This window comes from Rasamsonia byssochlamydoides (assembly GCF_041956645.1).
Source record: "Rasamsonia byssochlamydoides strain NRRL 3658 unplaced genomic scaffold VTN77scaffold_77, whole genome shotgun sequence".
Taxonomy (NCBI): domain Eukaryota; kingdom Fungi; phylum Ascomycota; class Eurotiomycetes; order Eurotiales; family Trichocomaceae; genus Rasamsonia; species Rasamsonia byssochlamydoides.
In genome coordinates, this window is record NW_027192460.1 from 1 (window position 1) to 19,509 (window position 19,509).

General features: G+C 50.5%; 7 protein-coding genes across 7 annotated transcripts; 5 read left to right on the forward strand and 2 right to left on the reverse strand.

Moving 5' to 3' along the window:
* Nucleotides 1-452: 452 nt before the first annotated feature.
* VTN77DRAFT_8696 (uncharacterized protein) lies at nt 453-2,072 on the reverse strand (the record flags this gene model as incomplete). The annotated part of the gene is made up of 2 exons (XM_069425221.1): nt 453-763; nt 1,865-2,072. 2 exons carry the CDS (start codon nt 2,070-2,072, stop codon nt 453-455), a joined length of 519 nt encoding a protein of 172 aa, XP_069274365.1.
* Nucleotides 2,073-3,197: 1,125 nt separating this feature from the next.
* On the forward strand, nt 3,198-4,958 carry VTN77DRAFT_8697 (uncharacterized protein; the record flags this gene model as incomplete). Its single annotated transcript, XM_069425222.1, has 4 exons — nt 3,198-3,229; nt 3,330-4,296; nt 4,371-4,685; nt 4,746-4,958. 4 exons carry the CDS (start codon nt 3,198-3,200, stop codon nt 4,956-4,958), a joined length of 1,527 nt encoding a protein of 508 aa, XP_069274366.1.
* A 7,138-nt stretch (nt 4,959-12,096) lies between these two features.
* On the forward strand, nt 12,097-13,710 carry VTN77DRAFT_8698 (uncharacterized protein; the record flags this gene model as incomplete). Its single annotated transcript, XM_069425223.1, has 1 exon — nt 12,097-13,710. The coding sequence occupies one exon, from the start codon at nt 12,097-12,099 to the stop codon at nt 13,708-13,710; it is 1,614 nt and encodes a 537-aa protein (XP_069274367.1).
* A 413-nt stretch (nt 13,711-14,123) lies between these two features.
* On the forward strand, nt 14,124-14,684 carry VTN77DRAFT_8699 (uncharacterized protein; the record flags this gene model as incomplete). Its single annotated transcript, XM_069425224.1, has 1 exon — nt 14,124-14,684. The coding sequence occupies one exon, from the start codon at nt 14,124-14,126 to the stop codon at nt 14,682-14,684; it is 561 nt and encodes a 186-aa protein (XP_069274368.1).
* A 321-nt stretch (nt 14,685-15,005) lies between these two features.
* VTN77DRAFT_8700 (uncharacterized protein) lies at nt 15,006-15,638 on the reverse strand (the record flags this gene model as incomplete). The annotated part of the gene is made up of 1 exon (XM_069425227.1): nt 15,006-15,638. The coding sequence occupies one exon, from the start codon at nt 15,636-15,638 to the stop codon at nt 15,006-15,008; it is 633 nt and encodes a 210-aa protein (XP_069274369.1).
* A 587-nt stretch (nt 15,639-16,225) lies between these two features.
* VTN77DRAFT_8701 (uncharacterized protein) lies at nt 16,226-17,508 on the forward strand (the record flags this gene model as incomplete). Its single annotated transcript, XM_069425228.1, has 4 exons — nt 16,226-16,307; nt 16,370-17,090; nt 17,150-17,220; nt 17,303-17,508. 4 exons carry the CDS (start codon nt 16,226-16,228, stop codon nt 17,506-17,508), a joined length of 1,080 nt encoding a protein of 359 aa, XP_069274370.1.
* A 583-nt stretch (nt 17,509-18,091) lies between these two features.
* On the forward strand, nt 18,092-19,064 carry VTN77DRAFT_8702 (uncharacterized protein; the record flags this gene model as incomplete). The annotated part of the gene is made up of 2 exons (XM_069425229.1): nt 18,092-18,636; nt 18,710-19,064. 2 exons carry the CDS (start codon nt 18,092-18,094, stop codon nt 19,062-19,064), a joined length of 900 nt encoding a protein of 299 aa, XP_069274371.1.
* Between the last annotated feature and the right edge of the window lie 445 nt (nt 19,065-19,509).

Here is a 19,509-nt window from a genome sequence, read left to right on the forward strand (position 1 = left end):
GGGGGGGTGGGGTGCTTGTTACAGAAAAATAAACTGCCACACGCGGCAATGGAGATTACATCGAGCGGGTTTCCATGGTGTTTTTCCACCTTGTTCGAAGTTAATTCGGTCGGATAAAACCATGGAACCAAGGTGGACCATCGCAGGAACGCTTGATCTCGTGGGCGACGTGCGATGATGTCTATCTGGGGATCCTGCATCGTCCCCTCGAGAACTACCGTAGGTACCTCCGTAGGCAGAAGTGCACTGCAGTCCTCCGTATGGAGCGTGCTGCCCCAGGTTCTCCGCTGGCTAGCAACAGCCACAGATCTGCCTGTTCTCCCCGATCGCGAGAGCCATGGATGCTACGTCGAGGGCAAGGGCAGCATTGTTGAACGACTGGGTCGGAGTAGGACGTGTGCGATCTCGATTCTCCACCCGGATCAATTGCCAGATCGGAGCCCCCGTCCATCTCATCTCGTCGGCGGCTGACTCTTGCACGCCCACGAGCCGTATGAGTGTTTCCTGGGCGAGTCATCGTGGGTGGCCAGCGAGGATTCAGGAATGGCAATCGCATCTGCAGCAGCGTGCATTGCAGGGTGCAGCGTGCAGGGCCGACCGAGATTCGCCCCTACGTGCCTGCTTGCCCCAGGCAGCGGCTTCATCCTCCACTGGCCAGCCTCCTCCAGCTCGCTAGTGCGTGGGCCGCCATGGCCGTTGCGTCCATCAGAGAGCACCGATCCCAGCAACGTTTGGATCTCCGATCTCATCGATTGCCTATTCGCTGTCTCCGTCCGGACAGATCTCACTGGCCTGCAGCCATGCGCTAGCCTGGGATCGCGCTCCAACCTATTTTTCAGCGGCCTTCCTCCCCGGCCCAGTCAGTGGTCCAGTAGCCCGCCCAGTGGCTGGACTAGCCTGGGATCAGGAATTGGAAGCATCCAAGCTTTCGTCTCATCGGGCTATCTGTCATTGTCTCATCGACTCGTCGCCAGCGCACCGCGACCCACCCCTGTCGATGCTTCCTCTTTAGCTGCATGAAGCTGAAGCCCTCGCGACGTCAGACCTCGCTGCCACGAAGCCACCTTGCGACTGCGTGGAGGGATGGATCTGCCGCTCTTTCTCTTTTTTGTTTTTCCAGCGCGTCATCTGATCCCATGGCCCGGCAGGCGCGACGGGGCCAGCAGCCGTATTACGGGAACGACGGTGGCGGTATTAATTGTCCGAGCCTGAGTGGCACGGCCATTCATATTATTGGCTCTGCGGCTGGTTGCTGAGCGCATGATTGGCCAGTTCCCGCAGAGGAAGGAGCGATTCGGCACGCCAGGTGATCTGTAAGTTACGGGTTACCAGCTACTGTACTGAAATACGGCGGTGGCTACTGCCAGGAGTCCATTACCATGGGCCAGTGACCCGGCCTGAGCTCAGCAACCCGGTGTCGCGGGCCGCACCCCTTAACTAACCTGCTGCCCTCGCTTGCACGTTGGGAACGGGTCTTTGCCCGAATCTGCGTAGTGCACGATCGATGGATCTCCATGTCTGATCCGTTCCACTCTCCCGCCATTGACCAACTACCTAGGTAGCCTGCCACGCCGTCCGCGCCAGGGTGGAGCCTTGCATCTTTCCTCTGTGTTCTTTTTTTTGTTGCCCTTCCTGCCGTACGGCTGCCGGGAGTTGCCAGTGGCCTTGCTAACCGACCGACTGCGATGCTAACTATTCTTTTGGGCTGGATCTGATGGTCTATGCATCGACAACCACGGTATTGAGCCTGCGCATCTGAAGCTAGGAGGCTATGAGCAGCACCAGCCGTGAACTGAACAGAACAGAACAGCACCGAACAGAGACAGGTCAGCGCCCATCTTTCCCAAGTTCCCCCTCCGAATACCTCCCTCCTGGCTCTGAGCCAGCATCGCGGGCCCTTCCAGCGCTCCCCCCTGGTCGGGCTCCATCGCCAGCTCCACCCAGATACCCGCACATCGCCAAATGATCCAACCCACTCCACTCCACATTTTGTCGAAGATCCGCAGGTTCGCGCCCCCCGTAAGGTCTTGTAATTCGCGGTAAATTTTCACTCGCCATGGCCAGCGGCACATCGTGATCCTCATTCCCAAGTCGAAGTCCTCCTGCTGGCAAGGACGGGAAGGAAACCGTGCTGGCTCCCAGAGGCGTAAACCATCTCCAGAAAACTCTCTCGTCTCCCCGAGCGTGCCCACTTAGACGCCAAATACTTGATTTGACTACGATCTCCGCGTGTCCTGTGGCTCTTGCTGCTGGCATCCATCTCTTTCCATTCCTCTTCCCGTTCCATCTCTCCTTCTATTTCTCAAGTTCCCTCATATCTCCCTCCTCACGTCCTCACATTCCACACCGGGGTCGTCCTCCTGTCCTTTCGACCCTACCATTTTTTTTTTACTTTCATTTTATCCCTCCCCCACCTCCCATGTCCTCTTGCTAAAGGGTGAAAAAAAGATATCAAAGAAGGCCGCTCGTATCCCACGCGACACACGATTTCATCCCTTGCATTGGTCATCCCGCTCAACCCCTCCGCCCACCCGCCGTCACCACGTCGGAGCCCGACAGGCATCGATCTGGCAGCACGCAAGATCATCCCAACGCCGCAAGTCCCTTGGCAGGTGTTCAGTCATCTGCAGGAAGGCCCGTCCCGATCTGATCGGATCTGATCTGTTTGCCGCGCGGCCCTTCCCCGTCTTCGTCTCGTCGTCAATCTTCTGCGAAGACCGGCCATCAACCGACCTGTCTGAGCGCCATCGCTCCCTCTATCTTGCAGGCGATTTAACACGACTCGGGCTCATTCCCACGTCCTCTTTCTCTTTAGCCTACGAGGGTGGATCAGATCTCCCCCTATAATAATAATAATACTAATACGGCCGTCGATTTCTAATTGATTTCGGATCGTTTTGCAAAACCGTTGGTGCCGTCTCTTCGCGTCGGTGTGATCGCTTAGTCTCGGGCAACAACGCACTCCTCCACGCCGACGATTGTTCTTCCCTGGTCGCCTGCTCGTCAGAACGGTCAGGGTAGAAGGAAAAGGAAGGGAGAGACTTGTCGAGTTTGGTGTACGGAAAGCATCCCAAGTACCGAAAGTGTTCGTTGTGGTCCAAGGGTAGGGAGCAGAGAGGAGGTGCACCGTGAAAGTGACGGCCAGTGAATGAGCTCCGGGGAGGCGTTCCTGTTTTATCTTTGGAGCGACTGGCGGGATGGGGACATTGGAAGCCGGGAATAGGCCCAGGTTCGTATTTCACCCAGCTGCGACAGAATTCTCGTCTCATCCGTCGAGTGCACACTTCTGCGCAAGGGTCCAGTTGAAATGTGTGCTGACTGGTCTCCAGGGACCATCTACCATCCATAGGCTTCCTTGAGTTGAAAGACGGATCTGGATATCCCCCAAAGTATCCCACCATGGCGACGAGCGTCGGCGTAAGCGCAGCTCCTATGGTGAGCCCTACAACGATGTATCCAGGTCCGCCGCCTCCCTATTCATACCCAGCCACCACTGCCACTACAGTGCCTCCACTGTCGGGACATATCTCTCCTCCAGCTCCCCGCAGGACAATGGAAAACGAGAAGGAGCAATCGCAACCTCAGCCTCAGCCTCAGCCACCAAGACAGTCCCTACCTTCAATACATGAAGCTCTTGGAAGCGATAATCCCTTGCCGTATCCTGGCCCTCCGTCTTCGGGGCCCCCATCTCAACCACCACACCATGCACCTCCGCCTCCTTTGTCTTCCAACCTCATTCCTCGTCCCACGGAAGGCCCTACGGGGCCGCCAAATCCTTTCTCCAACCCCTCCACATCCGCGCCGTTCTTGCGGGAACCGCAATACCATTCCCAGCCGGGCCAACCGGGACAGCTGCAGGCAGAAGCGTCGCGGTCGAGTTTGGCCTCCGTCACCACCCAGGACTCGAGAAAGCAGTCACTTCCGTCATTAAGCTCGGGGAAGTCGCCGACGCAGAGTTCCAACACCGCGGCGACCTCCCTTTCCAACTCGCAGACTTCGGCCGGCTACGATTACAGCGCGCCGGCGTCGGCGAGCACGATGCCGTCTCCGAATGGCTATCCCCCTTATCCTCAGCAATTTTCTTACCAATCGCAGCCTCCCAACGGCCAATCGACATCTTACGATTCTCGAGCCTATGTCGGAGGACCCTGGAAACCTGGCACGACAGACGCGCCACGCGTGGATGATCCCCAGAGGGGACTCGTTAGTCGCCCGGGAATTGCGACCACACAGCCCCACAGCGACTCGGTGAAACGGCAGCTGGACGGCTACGACGTGGAAACGTCTCTCAATGAGGTATGGACCTGAAGGCACTTCATAAGTTGATTTGGACTATACTCTAGGTAGCATTTGCTGATCGCAGAGAAAAGATTATCGATATCACCACGAGGACACTTGACTTTTCCCGACACTACGCGGCTAGGGCGCACCAGACGCAGCGTTCTGGTCCGATCCTGGGGTCCCTGCCGTCCATACATGAAGTGGATGATTTACTTCAGCTTCAACAACGTAATCACGAAGCGCTGCTTCGGATCCGTGCTGCCGTGCTGAACCAAGAGCATGCTTTGGCGGAACAACGGGCCCAACGGCAAAATGCCTATGATGAGGAACACGTTGCAGGGTACCAGGATGACTTCAAAGGAGGCGGTGGATTTGCCGGTGCGGATGCGAAGAAGAGACGAGGCGTAAGTTCTTTCCGGACAATTGCTTTCCATTCAACAAACCGGTCCTGACTTCTGCTCTAGAAAGCTGCTCCTCCTGGCCGTTGTCACAGTTGCAACCGAGCCGAGACTCCTGAGTGGCGTCGCGGTCCAGACGGTGCTCGAACGCTTTGCAACGCATGTGGTTTGCATTATGCTAAGTTGACACGAAAACTGGGAGCTAACAAAGCCTCGGCTTTGGGTTCCAACCTCAAGCCGAAGAGCAACCTTGACTCCACATCCCCGGCGCACCGATAGCCGTTTCTACTAGCCTAATTTTTTTTCCTGGCGTTGGAAGAGAGGGTCTGGTATTAGAGATTTGTTTTCTTGGTCGGCGTTTTCTGCGGGTCTTGCAACATCGATCGTAAGCCCTTTTTTTTTCATCCCCTAATGTTTTGACTTCTCGAGAGGAGATCTCGACATTGTCTTTCATCTTTATACATACTTTTTTTTTTTTATTTTGAGCAATTTGCCTTTCTCGGGATTGCAGTGGGACAGTGTGATATTTCCGGTTTTATATGTGGCGCCGTATATGTGGCGCCGTTTGTCGGATTTCTTGTCTGATCTTGGTTCTGGTTGTTGCCGAGCAGCGAAAATTCTTGTGCGCCTGTGTTGTGAGAGATGTGTGATCCGATTAGATTCCCCTGATTCTGTACGGTTGACGTGTTCACTCCAGTGTCTCGATCTTTTGACGTCGAACTCTCGTGCACTATTCCATCTACATATGAGTGTCTGCCAACCTCATTTGTCTGCAAGATGCCTGGTCCTTCTGATAAAGATCCCTCCTATCTGATATCGACTACCACCTGCCTGTGTCTTTCTCATTGCTACCGTTATACCCCTTTCATAGTATACCTAATCAAATTCTTATCTGTGAATGTGACCCGTCCTTCATTCTTCTTTCGGTGTCCCTTTTTTTTATACGTGGACGAAATCTTGTTTCAACGAACTCAGCCTGCCTCAGAAAGATGGGGAAGAACTTGACCACGGAAAACGGAGATCTGATTGATGTTACCGTCCTGACCCAATTTGCATGCAATGTAGCTTCTTCGCTCTCTGCTGCTTGGGAAAGGAGGTGCATATTACATTTTTCTTTTTAATAGTTATCCATATCCTTGTATGTATATGTGAATATCTCTAGGAAAGCCAAAAACATCAATACAGAAGCCCTCTTTGGAAAAGGTGTTCCTTTGTCTATCCTCCCTGTTGCGATATCGACGACAGATCTCCGAATGAGACATTTGTCCCGATGTGATGATGTTGTCAAATGATATCGGAAATGCTTGCCTCGCTCTCATGCATTTCCCGTTGCGATTTCTGCACCCATTCTCCCAACGGAAAGAATTCTCGGGTTGTTCCCACAGATCGACAACTGAAGATCGGATGATTTTTCCTTTACCTGTTCTGACTCGCCAGGATTTCGTATAAACTTTGTGCTCCACAGGTCGACATGGAGGTGGTCCAAAGTTTGTATGCGGTGAGTCCGCCGAAACTCTAATTTCAACATGACTTCCAGTTAATCTGCCACTAATCATCCTGCCATCTTACGGAGTAGACCCGGCATGCGTGGTTGATCATCTGATTAGCTAGCTAGCCTGGATCTGGCTGCTCTGATCTGGCCCCCTTGGCATTTGTATCCTGTTTGGCTTTCGAGTTTTTGTCATTCATCCTGCTCTATTTTTTTTTTTCATTCGCACACGATTTAACTCGCCAGTGGTGTTCGCATTGAGATGGATTGGGTCGCTGACAGACACGTAGGCATTCGTCGCTTCGGTGAGCGGCCACATTTCGGACGAGGATACGCCGATACGAGCCATACCGGTTGGAGAAAACCCCCTGCCAGTCCTTGCCGCCATAGGCAGGCCCAGGATACAATCACCCGACCTGAGGCATCTAGGCTCCCCTTGAAGACGATCATCGCTTCAGAGTTCAGACCGAACGGGATTGACTTTAGCCGGGATGTTTTCTTGGAGCATCATAATGATCACAAATTGCTACTGAATAGTGGCCATGAAATCCCCATTATTGTGATCATTCTGGGCACGAAGTCTCGCGTGAATCGTTCCAAGTTGAAAATGGAAGCTTGATTACGTAAGTCATGCGGTCGGGTATTTTTCGTATTGTGTACTGTACTGTATTCGTCCTCGATCTTCGATCTCTTGCATGATCTCTGATTTGAAACGGCTGCAGCTGCAGAAAGAAAGGGGACCGCGCCGGCCCAAAGTCTAATTCCCGACAGGGAAGCTTGTCGAGAGGCGCAGGCCTCCCCACTTGCTAAATCAAGTAAAGGGTAATCATTAATAAGCCCTAGCGTCTCTGTGCACGCAGCACCCTGCGGAGCTGGAGGTGGCGTGATTCAAGAGGCAGGATCAGCATGAATTCCCATTCCATTGCCAGGATTCAAAGTTCAGGGATTTTTTTGTGGCTGACTCATGATGTTTCTGAACTTTGAAGTAATTTTCGAAGTTTGCATTTAGTAGTACTCCGTCCTGGCGGATATTGGCGGTAAGACTGAATCCTGCGGGCACCAGCGGAAATTTCATCCTGACACCGTATGTACTCCGTACTCCATCGAACCACGGACAGGACAAGACGAGATCTCGACCGCAAGGATATCATATCATATCCACCAAACCCCCGATTCAGTATGACGTGGACTCATGGATGGGTTAGGGGAGCCGTTTTTACTCCATGTATGAGTACATACATAGGTACTGTACCTAGACTGAGTAATCCTCCTGACTGATTGAACTTTCTCACTATTTATGTCTGTCAATGAGCAATTATGTTTTTTTTTTGTTTCCTCGCCAAATCAAGGCAGGGGTCCTGCAGGATCATGAGCAATGAGCACAGCACATCCTTTCCTTTCCCTTCCCCGGGGAGTTAATAACAAGTCAACTGGTGGGTGGGTCTAATCCGAGGGATAATCACATGATTTTCAGTCAGTGGTCACGTTGTTGATCTATTGATCTGCTATTATTATTAGACCGATCACAGAAAAAGAGGGTGGAGGAGGAAGTCCATTTCAACTAGAGTTGCTTGTTCTCTACTCTGTACTCCGTACCAGTTTCACCATTAGCTTTTTATGTCCTGTTTACTCGACACTGATAATGTCGCTTATGTACTGTACATACAAACTCCGTTCTCCATACTTTATGTAAGGTACTCTATGTAGCTGTCTAACCAATCACTAATTACCCTCATCTGCATGGAATCTTCCTGATGCGGCTGAATCGAGACTGTCAGCTGACAGTAGTCAGCTGACTACAGCACTGGGTTGTATGGACTATTGCAAGTGAGGTATGCAATGAATGTTCCAGGTGGAGTGTGTCTTCCCTGCAACACGCCAACACCGGGACGATTCAAGAGTACTGTAGGAAACAGTCTACCCAGGTACCTACTCCGTACCTGCAGTGGCAAGGAACGGTACAGTAGTAGGGACGGTACTCCGTTTTTATCCAACTTTTGGCTCTCCTGACCACCTTGACCTCAAGGGACTGTTGGTCTCTTTGTGCTAATCCTTGTGCTGATCTTTGGAACTGGCTCATGATCGACTCCCTTGGCTCAGAGTCAGGGGTCGTCCCAGGACCGTGGCCATGGTTGGGGACGGAGGGAGATCTTCCCCGATCCAGATCCAGATTTCAAATCCCGAACAGGAAAGTTTGAAGGGATCTATCCGTCCATCCATCCATACGGAGTACGGAGTAGTACCTAGGTAGGTGAGGTTAAGAATAATGCCTATTCGATTATTTTCTGGTACGTACCGAGAACGTGATATCATCGAACCTTAATAACAGCGCGGTCCTGAGTTTACTTGCACGAGAAGTTCTGTCTTACTTCCATTCCATGAATCATGGATCAGGGGTTAGATTATAGTTACCTAGGTAGTTGTTAGCAATTGCTGAACTCGGTAACTAGTAATGAGCAGTACCTAGTACTCCATACTAGTAGTAGTACTACTACCTCCCGGTCAATCAAAGCCACGCGGGTCATGGGGGACATCTCGAGGAAAGATCTGGTAAAGGCTTGATAATGCTGGTTCTGCGGACCAAAACAAACAAACACTCTAGAAGATGGCTAGATGAAGGTATTCGAATGTCCTGGATGGAGTACCGTAGTCAACGCTGTTACGACGATGATATCATAGGATGATACCTTCTACAGATTTGCCTCGACACGATTTGTCGGCACTTCAGCTTCCCGATCGATGATATATTTCACGAGTTACTGTTCAATCTCAATTCTTAGGAAGAAAGGAAAGGAAAGGAAGATTCCAAACAGCTTCCTCAGCTGCCCTGTACGGAGTACTCCGTACTGCTAGATCCCACAGTAAGCAAGTTACTCCGTACCTAGCTATGTAGCTATCTAGGTAAAGGATCGACCTCAAAGTCGACCCCGAGATCGCCCTTCCTTCAAGTTCCACCGCAGATCGGATATCGAAATCTATATTCCTAGACGAAGGATCTGGTGCGGTGTACGGGGTAAGTACTCCGTAAGGTGTATCTACTAAATCTACTGTCTAATTAGGTAGTTAAAGGCGAAGGAGCAGGACAGGACCCAGAAAAAAAAATGGATGGGACTGTCCATACTCCGTACTCGATAGCCAGACTAGATCTAGACCGTCCCGACTGGATGGGCGCGTGTCTAGGTACCTGGGGAGATAACAGAGTTAGGTAGCTAAACTATCTATCCACCTAGGTAGATGGCCAAAGACAACCTCGGGACATCATACTCGTAGATTGATAGAAGATGGATCTAGTACTAAGCTATGGTGGAATCACGCAGTGCCAGCACCTAACTCCGTACGTATGGAGTGCTTCTTCTAGAGCGTTCTTCTCAACGGAAAAGAATTTGTCATCACCTGCAGTGTTTTTGCGTTGCCCGCCTAGGTAATAGGTATGTAATGTACCTTACCTAGGTAGGTGGGAAGTAGTGGCATCTAGCGCTAAGAAGTACCTAGAGGTTAGAATTCCTCCATCCCAATCCCAACAGATCAGGATCGATATTCTGACCGGGGCGGGAGTAAGAAAGCCCCGATTTGATTGATTGATTGAATCAATCGTGGTAGTAGGTACTGTGGTAGGGACAATCGTACTAACTACCTCCTAGTAGTACTATTAGTAGTTCTTCCCAACGAGCCCTAGGGTAGTAAGTACAGTTTCGCGAATGCTAGTAAAAGTATAGACTTATCCTCACCGCTTCACTTTACTTCGCAGACTTGATATCCATTTGGTTGCAACTCGCGAGTCGCCACTACTTACCTCAATCAGATAGGAGTTGGCCATTAGATAAGTTGGCCAATTAAATAATGCCTATTAGTTTTAACTATAGTATACTCCGTAATTATTCATTCCGGTTAACTTTCGTTATCACCGTCATCAAAGTTTGGGATTCCAATAGGTAGTCCCCACTTTTTTTTTTCTTCTCGAACAATCGAACTCAAAAAGACGATCTACGGAGTTACGCCATTCCAGATCGCATTGGATGGATTATGGTTATCGATCGATTTTTGGGAACAGCATGCACGGGATGGACTTCCGGTGGAACCGTGGAACTATGGAACCAGGTGGCTGGTGAAGTTAGTTAGCCAACTTTACTACGATTATTTACTTCCATTCAAATTCCAATAATTCTTCCAGAATCTGAGACCTACCTAAAGTTTGTATGGGGTAGAGAACCTCGTAGTGGACACACCTAGGTACCTAGGTACCTAGGTGACGTAGGTCCCTACCGAACCTGGATAGGTCAGCTGGATCCCCACTTCCTGGAATTTGGAATTCTTCGATTGTTGTTCCAGTTCCACCGGTCTGGGCCGAGGGAACTAACTGATCGACGATCGAGATCGACCGAACCAAGCCAGCGAACACACGATCGCGAATCGCGATCAATGGGGAGATAAGAATAAAAAAAGGACCTCTCGGAAACAATGTACATACCATTTACGCCGCACGGAGTAATCCGTACTTCGTATGTGTTTCGGTATTTCAAAATTACGTGCGTACTTAACTTACGCGCCTATCGAAGAGTAGGTACGATTATGGATCGATCGACCCCCAGCCACGGACCAACTGATTGGACTGGACTACGATGATGACAAATCTTGATGCACCTACTAACTACCTACCTACTACAGAGGCTAACCGTTGACTAAGTGATTAAGTAGTTGGGTGGTCAGCTACCTGCTGAATTTTTTTTCTCATGGAGTATATGCGTGCAGAGCACAGTAGAGTAACTACATTACTGCATGTTCTATAGAGCAGTGATACAGGTGACTTACTATTCCTTGTCCTCTGGTCTTGCTGTTTGGATCAGAGGATTGAATATCAACCTAAATAGAAAGAGGTGTGGTGTGGTTTACTGTAAGAAACGTCCACGTAGAACAGTGATCATTCCGGTCATAATTATCTTTTTATAGATTAAGTAAGAAGACATATCTCTTAATATTCATTAGGATTAACTAATAGACAGCTACAGTAATACTTAGAAGAGACTAGAGACATAAATCTTTATATAATCTAGCAGTAGATCGAGGCTCTATATTAGCATCTAGTAGTATGGTATTTGCTATCTATTATCTCTATGTTATCTTAGAATTAAATAGCTGAACTTCTGCGCTGGATAGCGATTCCACAAACATATGCTATCTGCAAAAGCTTCTGCCTGGATGGTAGAATAAAGCCAGTATTTGCTCCTTAGGCAGCCATGTTATTTCAGGCAACACTCAGAGTGTTTCTATGCTCCGATTGCGCTAACCTTTTTTGGGTGCGGCCCTAGAAACAGTCACAGAAACAGTCAACAGATGATTCATCGTCCTTCCTATCTTGGAAATTCCACGGACACAGAGCTTAATATCCGTCATTGGCGATAAATAAACTGGCCGGACTGGCCTTTTGTTTGCCTTTCTTATTCTTCGCCTGCTGCTCAGTCTTCATCATGGTGTACTTTGACTCACTGCAAAAAAGAAAACTGTTTGCCTGGGAAGATCCCTGGGAGGTTCCTGCCATTCCTGCCAATAGCAAGCACGTCCAACAACATCCTCCGGACGACATGACTCCTACACGGATGCCTAATCATCGTTGTATCTATAAAGCCAGCTACAATGTCCATCTACCTTATTCCTTCTCCAAGATTAATTGATCATTTGGATAGAACCATACATTGAACTTATCAGTCATCTGACGACATATCAAAATCGATATCATGTCCTCATACATGACCCCTTCCGCTCTGCGGATGCTCATACAGCCACGGGACCTACGGCTACCAGCAATACCTCCCCCAGGTTGGCCTCGATGTCCATGCCACCATCTTGTCCTCTACGTCCAGGACGAAGCTCACGCAGACCTTTGTCAGCCCCTCCCGATCAGACATCAAAGAAGTGTCTTACACATTCCCCATGTACGATGGGGTCAGCGTCGTGGGCTTCCGTTGCCACATTGGCGATCGAATCCTTGACGGAGTGGTCAAGGAGAAAGAGCAAGCCAAAGCTGATTTCGACGAAGCCGTCCGTCTGGGACAAGGAGCAGGCCTCCTGAAACAATCTGTCGACGCTTCAGATGTCTTTCGCACGAAACTAGGCAACATCCCGGCGAATGGCACGGTGACCGTGGAAATCGTCTACATCGGAGAGCTCAAACAAGATGCGCAAACGAATGGCGTGCGATATGTCCTTCCAACCGTCGTTGCCCCTCGTTACGGGACTCAGAGAGACAGCAGCTTCTGGTCAAACATATGGGCGCCGCGCCCTGAGAAAGGAGGCATTAAGATCACTCTTGATGTCTCGGTCGAAAAGGGTGCCGTCATCCGCGGCCTCCAGTCTCCCAGTCATCCATATCAGATGTCGCTTGGTCGCACGTCTACGATGCCGGAGGGTTCCTTCGAGCCCCATCTTGCGTCAGCGACAGCATCCATCCCTGCCCGAGATCATGTCCTGCTGGAGCAAGATTTCGTCATGCTCGTCAATGCGGAAGGACAGGACACGCCGGTGGCCTTCCTTGAGACCCATTCCACGCTACCGAATCAAAGAGCGCTGATGGCATCCCTGGTGCCCAAATTCACCCTGCCGAATAACACGCCAGAGATCGTGTTTATCATCGACAGGAGTGGCAGCATGGGAGATAAAATCGAAACGTTGAAATCTGCTCTCAGGGTCTTCTTGAAGTCCCTGCCGGTTGGAGTTATGTTCAACATCTGCTCGTTCGGTAGTCACTACTCTTTCCTATGGCAGCGCAGCAAGAGCTACAATGCCTCCAGCCTCGAGGAGGCTCTTCGCCACGTGGAGACGATCGGTGCTAACATGGGTGGTACGGAGATGTATCAACCTGTCGAAGCAACTGTCGCCAATCGCTTGAAGGACATGGAGTTGGACGTCCTCCTGCTCACCGATGGCGAGATTTGGGGGCAGAAGAAGCTGTTTTCTTTCATCGAACGAGCTGCGTCCGAGAACCCCATCAGATTTTTCAGTCTTGGAATTGGCCACGGAGCGTCGCATGCGCTCATCGAGGGTATTGCCAGGGCCGGAAATGGGTTTGCCCAGTCCGTTCTCCAGATGAGGAGCTGGACAAGAAGGTCGTCCGCATGCTCAAAGGCGCTCTCACACCCCATATCAACGACTACACGATCGAGGTTGAGTACGGCCAGGAGGAGCAGGATGACTTTGAGATCATCGAACAAGCAAACGCAATCCCCTCGGTTGAATTACCATTCCGCGCGAAAGAGACTGTCGAAGAGAAACCAGAGGAGAAGGAAAAGCAGCCGATATCTCTTTTCGACAGTGCCTACAAGGAACCAGAACTCGAGACGACAGCTGCCCGTCCTGCTGCAGGTGACCGTTTCAAGAATCTGCCCCCGATCAAGCCCCCAAAACTGCTTCAGGTACCGACCAAGGTCCCGTCATTCTATTCCCTCTTCCGGTCCACCGTGTACATTCTCTTTTCACCCGAAGCCCACGAAAGGCTTCCTCAGACGCTGGCGGTCCGCGCTACTTCAAAGCATGGGCCACTGCAGCTGAGAATCCCGATTCAAGACGTTGGCAATGGAGAAACCATCCACCAACTTGCCGCTAGGAGGGCACTGGTGGAGTTGGAAGAACGCCGCGGGTGGATATCGACAGCTAAAGTCGATGACGGTCGCCTCGTCAAGGACGTGTACGACAGTAAATGGGAGGATATTGTTGCTCGCGAAGGAGCGCGACCGGGAATCAGATTCCAGGTTGCAGGGGAGTGGACTTCATTCGTCGCTGTGGAGAAAGACAACGAAGGGAATGTCATCCGTCAAGGAACGATAACGGAGAAAAGTCCAGCCGGTCATGACGTGGAATTTGCTTTGTCGTCTGGCCCTCGTTCCTCTCTATTCGGTGGATCTGGTCTTGTTCGATCTGCACGTGCTCTCTTTGGCGCACCGCAGAGGGTCCAGCTGAGGCAAATGTCGGCCAGGTCTACTTCCCATACTTCACCAGCTCCGTATGTACTACCGGCTTACCGCGTTGGCTCCAGACCAGCGGGTGAGGCACGAGGTGGAACACGTATGAGAGCCAGTTTCACAAGACAAGAGGAAAGTTCCGAAGATGACCTCATGGAAGTTTCCGACACAGATGTGGATCTCAAAGCAACTAAGCTCCACGCCGTTATCGCACTGCAGACGTTTGAGGGATTCTGGGAGTGGAATCAGGATCTCCTTCATACTCTTGACTTGAACCCTGGCGTCGTCGTGAAGGAGGTGAAGGAAGCCTTTGATGTCGCTGCGAAGAGAAATGGAGTCACACAACCGATCAACCCATTCTACAACCGCGACTCCACGGCGATCATTGCAACGGCGTTGGTGCTCGCATTCCTGGAGAAGGAAGCCGCCGACAGGAAGGACGTGTGGGAGCTGATCGGCGACAAGGCACGGGGCTGGATCAATTCGACCCTTGCCAGGACGGATGAGTGGTTTAGAACGTCGTTCAATGATGCGAGATTGGCCTTCAACAACAAGCTCTTCTAAGCGAGACATGAATGATGTCGACGCTAGACACTGACACGGTTGCGGATTTACGAGGTTTGCAGAATGCCCTTGCTGATAGTATTTGCCATACTAAGTCATAGGAAAGAGCCATGCTAATAATAATATTACTAATTTATTGCTCATTATCTCATGTTGTCAACTCCCAATTTCGTATATGTCAAGATGTCGAGCTTTCACTTCTCAGGAACAGTATATTGAAGGTAGACGGTATCAATCCTGTATTTGCAATCGTCATGTTAGTCATTCATGATTCTAGCCAGATAGCATTCAATCGAGGCATTTATGATCTGGACTGGTGTATTACCATCTCCCTTTCTTAAAACCCACCCCTTTCAATCTCCCCCTCTCGACAAACCCCCTTTTCTCGTACCACCGCCGCAAACCTTCACCTCCGTCTTTGCCCTCTTCTGTATCCAACGCCATGCACGCGATGACATTTCGAACGGGCACAGACGCCACGACCTCGGAGTCCGGATACCCCGTATGCTCCGACGCCCGATGTTTAACGCCGTCGCTGGATGATTCTGCCAGGACAGCTCTATCCTCATTATTATCAGCAGCGGTAGTAGTATTAGGATAAGGCCCCAGCATCGAGAGCAACGTCGTCAACAGCCGGGTTCCCAGACCACGGGATCTGTGAGCAGGATGCAAGAAGAGCGACAGCTCGACCGTCGGGCCGTACGATATCATCGTCCCTCGAAAGGGCGAGAGATAGGCATATCCGAGAACGACATCTGTACCGGTCTCGTCCTCGACGGCGACGAGGAACGGGAGACCGCGGACGGTGGTGTTTCCCCTGAACTTGGCCACCATCGCTGCCAACGGTGGCGGGTTTTGCATAAAGGTCAAGACCGTTTCTCGTACGTAGTGGCTGTAGATGGCGTGGACTTGGGGGATGTCGTCTTCTGTGGCAAGGCGGATTTTGATGGTCATTCTCTCTCTCTCTCTCTCTCTCTGTGTGTGTGTGTGTGTGTGTGCGATAGCTATTAGGTGTTTTACCGTAGGGATGATGGTTATATATTGTTTATATAGTACCAATCTATATGCAAGTAAGCAAATATATCGAGGAATGGAAAGAGGAAGGATAACACAGTATAAATCAGTCCTGGAGACGATGAGTCAATCCATTACTTTATTGTGTGGGTTATCAGCGGCTCTCAGGCGTTGAAGGTGGAGATTATACGAAGTAAAAGAAAAAAAATATTTCTACCCAATCAAAGCCAGTGACTGATTGTTTCCTTTCTGTAGCAGCTTCATGCCCTGCTAAAAAGGCAGCCTTTTGAATTCTAGACAAGATCAGCATGATAACTTTATTCCCTAAGGCATTCTACTCAACTGAAAAAAGGGAAAATTTATCTGTGTAATATGCAGTCATGTACTCCATAATTAGTTGCAATTGATCAATCACGGCGCTAAGATAAGAGACATTCAGTGGAAATGACATCACGTGCTGCGGGGAAATCCCTCGATAGCGGTTCCCCACTCGAAGCTCTCGTTGCCTCCGAGTCATCGAGGCTGATATGCAGCATTTCTTCAAGCGATCACCTTCTCAGCGACGCATTTCCAATCATTTCACCGCTCGGAATGGAGGTATAAATACCTGTATGTACATGATCTCAATCTCGATTCATTTTAAGTGATCTCTTGCTAAGCACTTGCACTAGCTGTGGACATTGAAGATCGATTACACGGCAGTGCTCACTTCTCCCCACACAGCGGTCGTCATCAACTCTCTCACGATACATCTACCACCATGGCTGCCTTACGCCCTCTGTCGGACATTCCAACCGTGTCACGCCTGTACAGGTTGAAGACGCTTGTCCCCGCGCAGTCTCCCATCGTCACCACGCCATCGCAAGCATTGAACAACATTGTGTCACACACACGCTACGATATTACACGCTTGGAAGTCGACTGCATTGTCAACGCAGCGAACTCGTCGCTTCTCGGCGGCGGCGGTGTGGACGGCGCCATTCATCGCGCCGCGGGTCCCAGGCTCCTCGACGAGTGCCGAACCCTCGGCGGATGCGAAACAGGCGACGCCAAGATCACGCGCGCCTATGATCTGCCGTGCAAGAGAGTAGTGCATGCCGTTGGCCCTATTTATTACCTGGAGAAGAAGGAGGGTGGTAACCGACAGGAGGTCTTGCTGCGTAGCTGCTATCGCCGCAGTCTTCAGCTCGCCGTGGAACATGGAATGAAATCGATCGCTTTCTCCGCGATAAGTACCGGAGTCTATGGATATCCGAGCGACGAGGCAGCGCATGCTGCTATCGATGAAGTCCGCAGGTTTCTCACCGAGGGCGACAACGTCAGCAAGCTGGAACGTGTTGTCTTTTGCAGCTTCATGCCCAAAGACATGAATGCTTACACGGAAATTCTTCCGTAGGTTCTCCCTCTTCGTTCTCTTCTTCTGGGGCATTCGATTACTAACAAACATATAGCAAGTACTTCCCTCCCACAGAAGAAGATCTTAAAGCTGCTAATTCTGAACTTGCCACGGAGAAAAACGAGGGTGAGTGAATATTTCTGATTAGCAAAGATGACTCTCGAAGCAAGATACATGTACATCGCTCAATGAAGAAAAATGAAAACAGATGAGAATGTCAATCAGAGTGACAGCAAATACAATTTGAAAAGCGAAGACGATTGGGAGGAAGTGTCGAGCGCCAACGGCGGAGACTTGGACGACGAGCCCGTCGAGGTCGACAAAGCTGCTTCGGTGACGGACGTCCAGAGTATGCAGTCGAGTAGTGTCGACTTTCAGGAGCTATCCTCTTCCGAAACTGCTGAAAAGCTATGATTGAGAAGTTCGAAGTTCTCGCGTACGCTACAATCCAGATTGTCTCTCGCTTTTCACTCCTTGGTTCATTCTCGGCTTTTTCGGTTCAAATACTGGAGTTCGAATCCTCAGGGGCGTTTGCAGTAGTCAGCTCTCTCGGCGTATTTTCGTGGATTTCCTTTGGAGCGTAGTTGAAGATTGCTCAATGCTACGGTTCTATTGACGTTCTTTCCTGTATTAGGCGTTATATTTAAATCAGGCATAACAAATATTATCTTCTTCAAAATATACTCATAAAATCATTCTCTAGTTCGCAATTCTTTCATTTTGTTTGCCTGGACCTGTCAGGTGTTAATTACCGTGTCGTTATCAACGTGCAAACTCTGCAAACAAGCTTGTAAGCAAACCATTTCCGCAAAAGTTCCGATATGCGCAGGCCGATAACATACGACCTCGTCTCAACATCTATGCGACCATAGACTGCGGACTGGATTTCAATTCTTTCAATTGATTCCGTACAAGTCTAGAAAATTACACGTATAGGGATTTCCTCAGTGTTCCCCCGCTTTTCAGTCCAGTCCAGTCTACAACATTTCTCACCGTGATGGCTTCGAATTCCGATTCAAAACCTCCTCCTCCGGATCGACCAGGATCTTTTCCTTCACGAACGCCCGCCAAACCAAGAGTTCTCGCGCCTGAGCTTGCGAAGATCCGATCGCAGACTCATTCTCCTTTTCCTTCCTCTTCTCATGCTACCGCGCCGACGCCCTTCTCTTCCTCTTCCTCCTCCGCCAACACCACTAAGACTACACCTCCTCCTACGAGTACTACTACCTCCTCGTCAGCATCGTCATCGTCTTTCTTGAACCGCTTCCGAGCCCGCTACTCGGCCCTCCCGGCGCCCGTGCGCCGCACCTTTCGCGTCCTGCGCATCCTCGCCCCCGTCGTGCCCATCGGCATCTTCTTCTCCGAACATGTCCTCCAGGTGATGTGGGTGCGGGGCCCGTCCATGACGCCCTACCTGAACGAGGACTACGCCGAGATGCAGACGCGCAGCGATATGGTTCTCGTGAACATGTGGCCGTGGGGATGGGGGTGGCCGTGGCAGCGCCGGAGACGGCTTGAGAGGGGCATGGTGGTTACGTTTCGGTAAAATTGACCCTAGAAAAAGAACTACCGTGGTGGTGATGATCATCATAGCTGATGAGTTGTTTGATACCAGCTCCCCCGCAAACCCCTCCCACATCGCTATCAAGCGCGTCATCGCCCTCCCCGGCGACAGGGTCATCACGCGGGAACCCTGCCCCAAGCCCTCGCAGATCGTGCCCTTCAACCACGTCTGGCTAGAAGGCGACGTGGACGACCCGCGCAAGTCGCTCGACAGCAACACCTACGGGCCCGTCAGCATCAGCCTGATCACGGGGCGGGTCATTGCCGTCCTGTGGCCACGGATGAGGCTGCTGAAGTGGTGGGAATGGGACAGAGATGACGAGGAAGGCGGGCCGGACTACCGACGTTCGGTCAGGGAGAGGGTCGTGAAAGAGGCTGTTAAGTTGGAACGGCCGGTATTGGAGTAAGCCGACTTTGAGTAAGAGTATGTTATGTGTATGCGAGGCCCATATGGCTGCTACCTGCCTACCTAGGTATCAACTCGATTTCACGAAAGCAAGAGGAATGATCCTCGTTTCTCGCGGGAGATGAGATTGGCCATGTTTTTGTTTGCCTTTTTTTGTTTCTGCATTATTATTATGATTATCGTTATTATCTCTATTTATCCATTCATCCTAGACAGGCTGCATTGCATGCATGTATAATTATAGAAGCCATGACATGACCTTCTCAAAAGATGCAGATGAAGATGAATCCAATTCTGAAGTTGCATGGCCTTTTTCCTTTTTTTCCCCCTTTTATACCCTCCCAGCGCCTTGCTATGATTATTATCAAGAGGACTAACCTCCTCCCAGAAAAAGACAGAAAATGACCGAAAGCCGCGTATGACCGGACTTCGAAGAAAAGAAATCA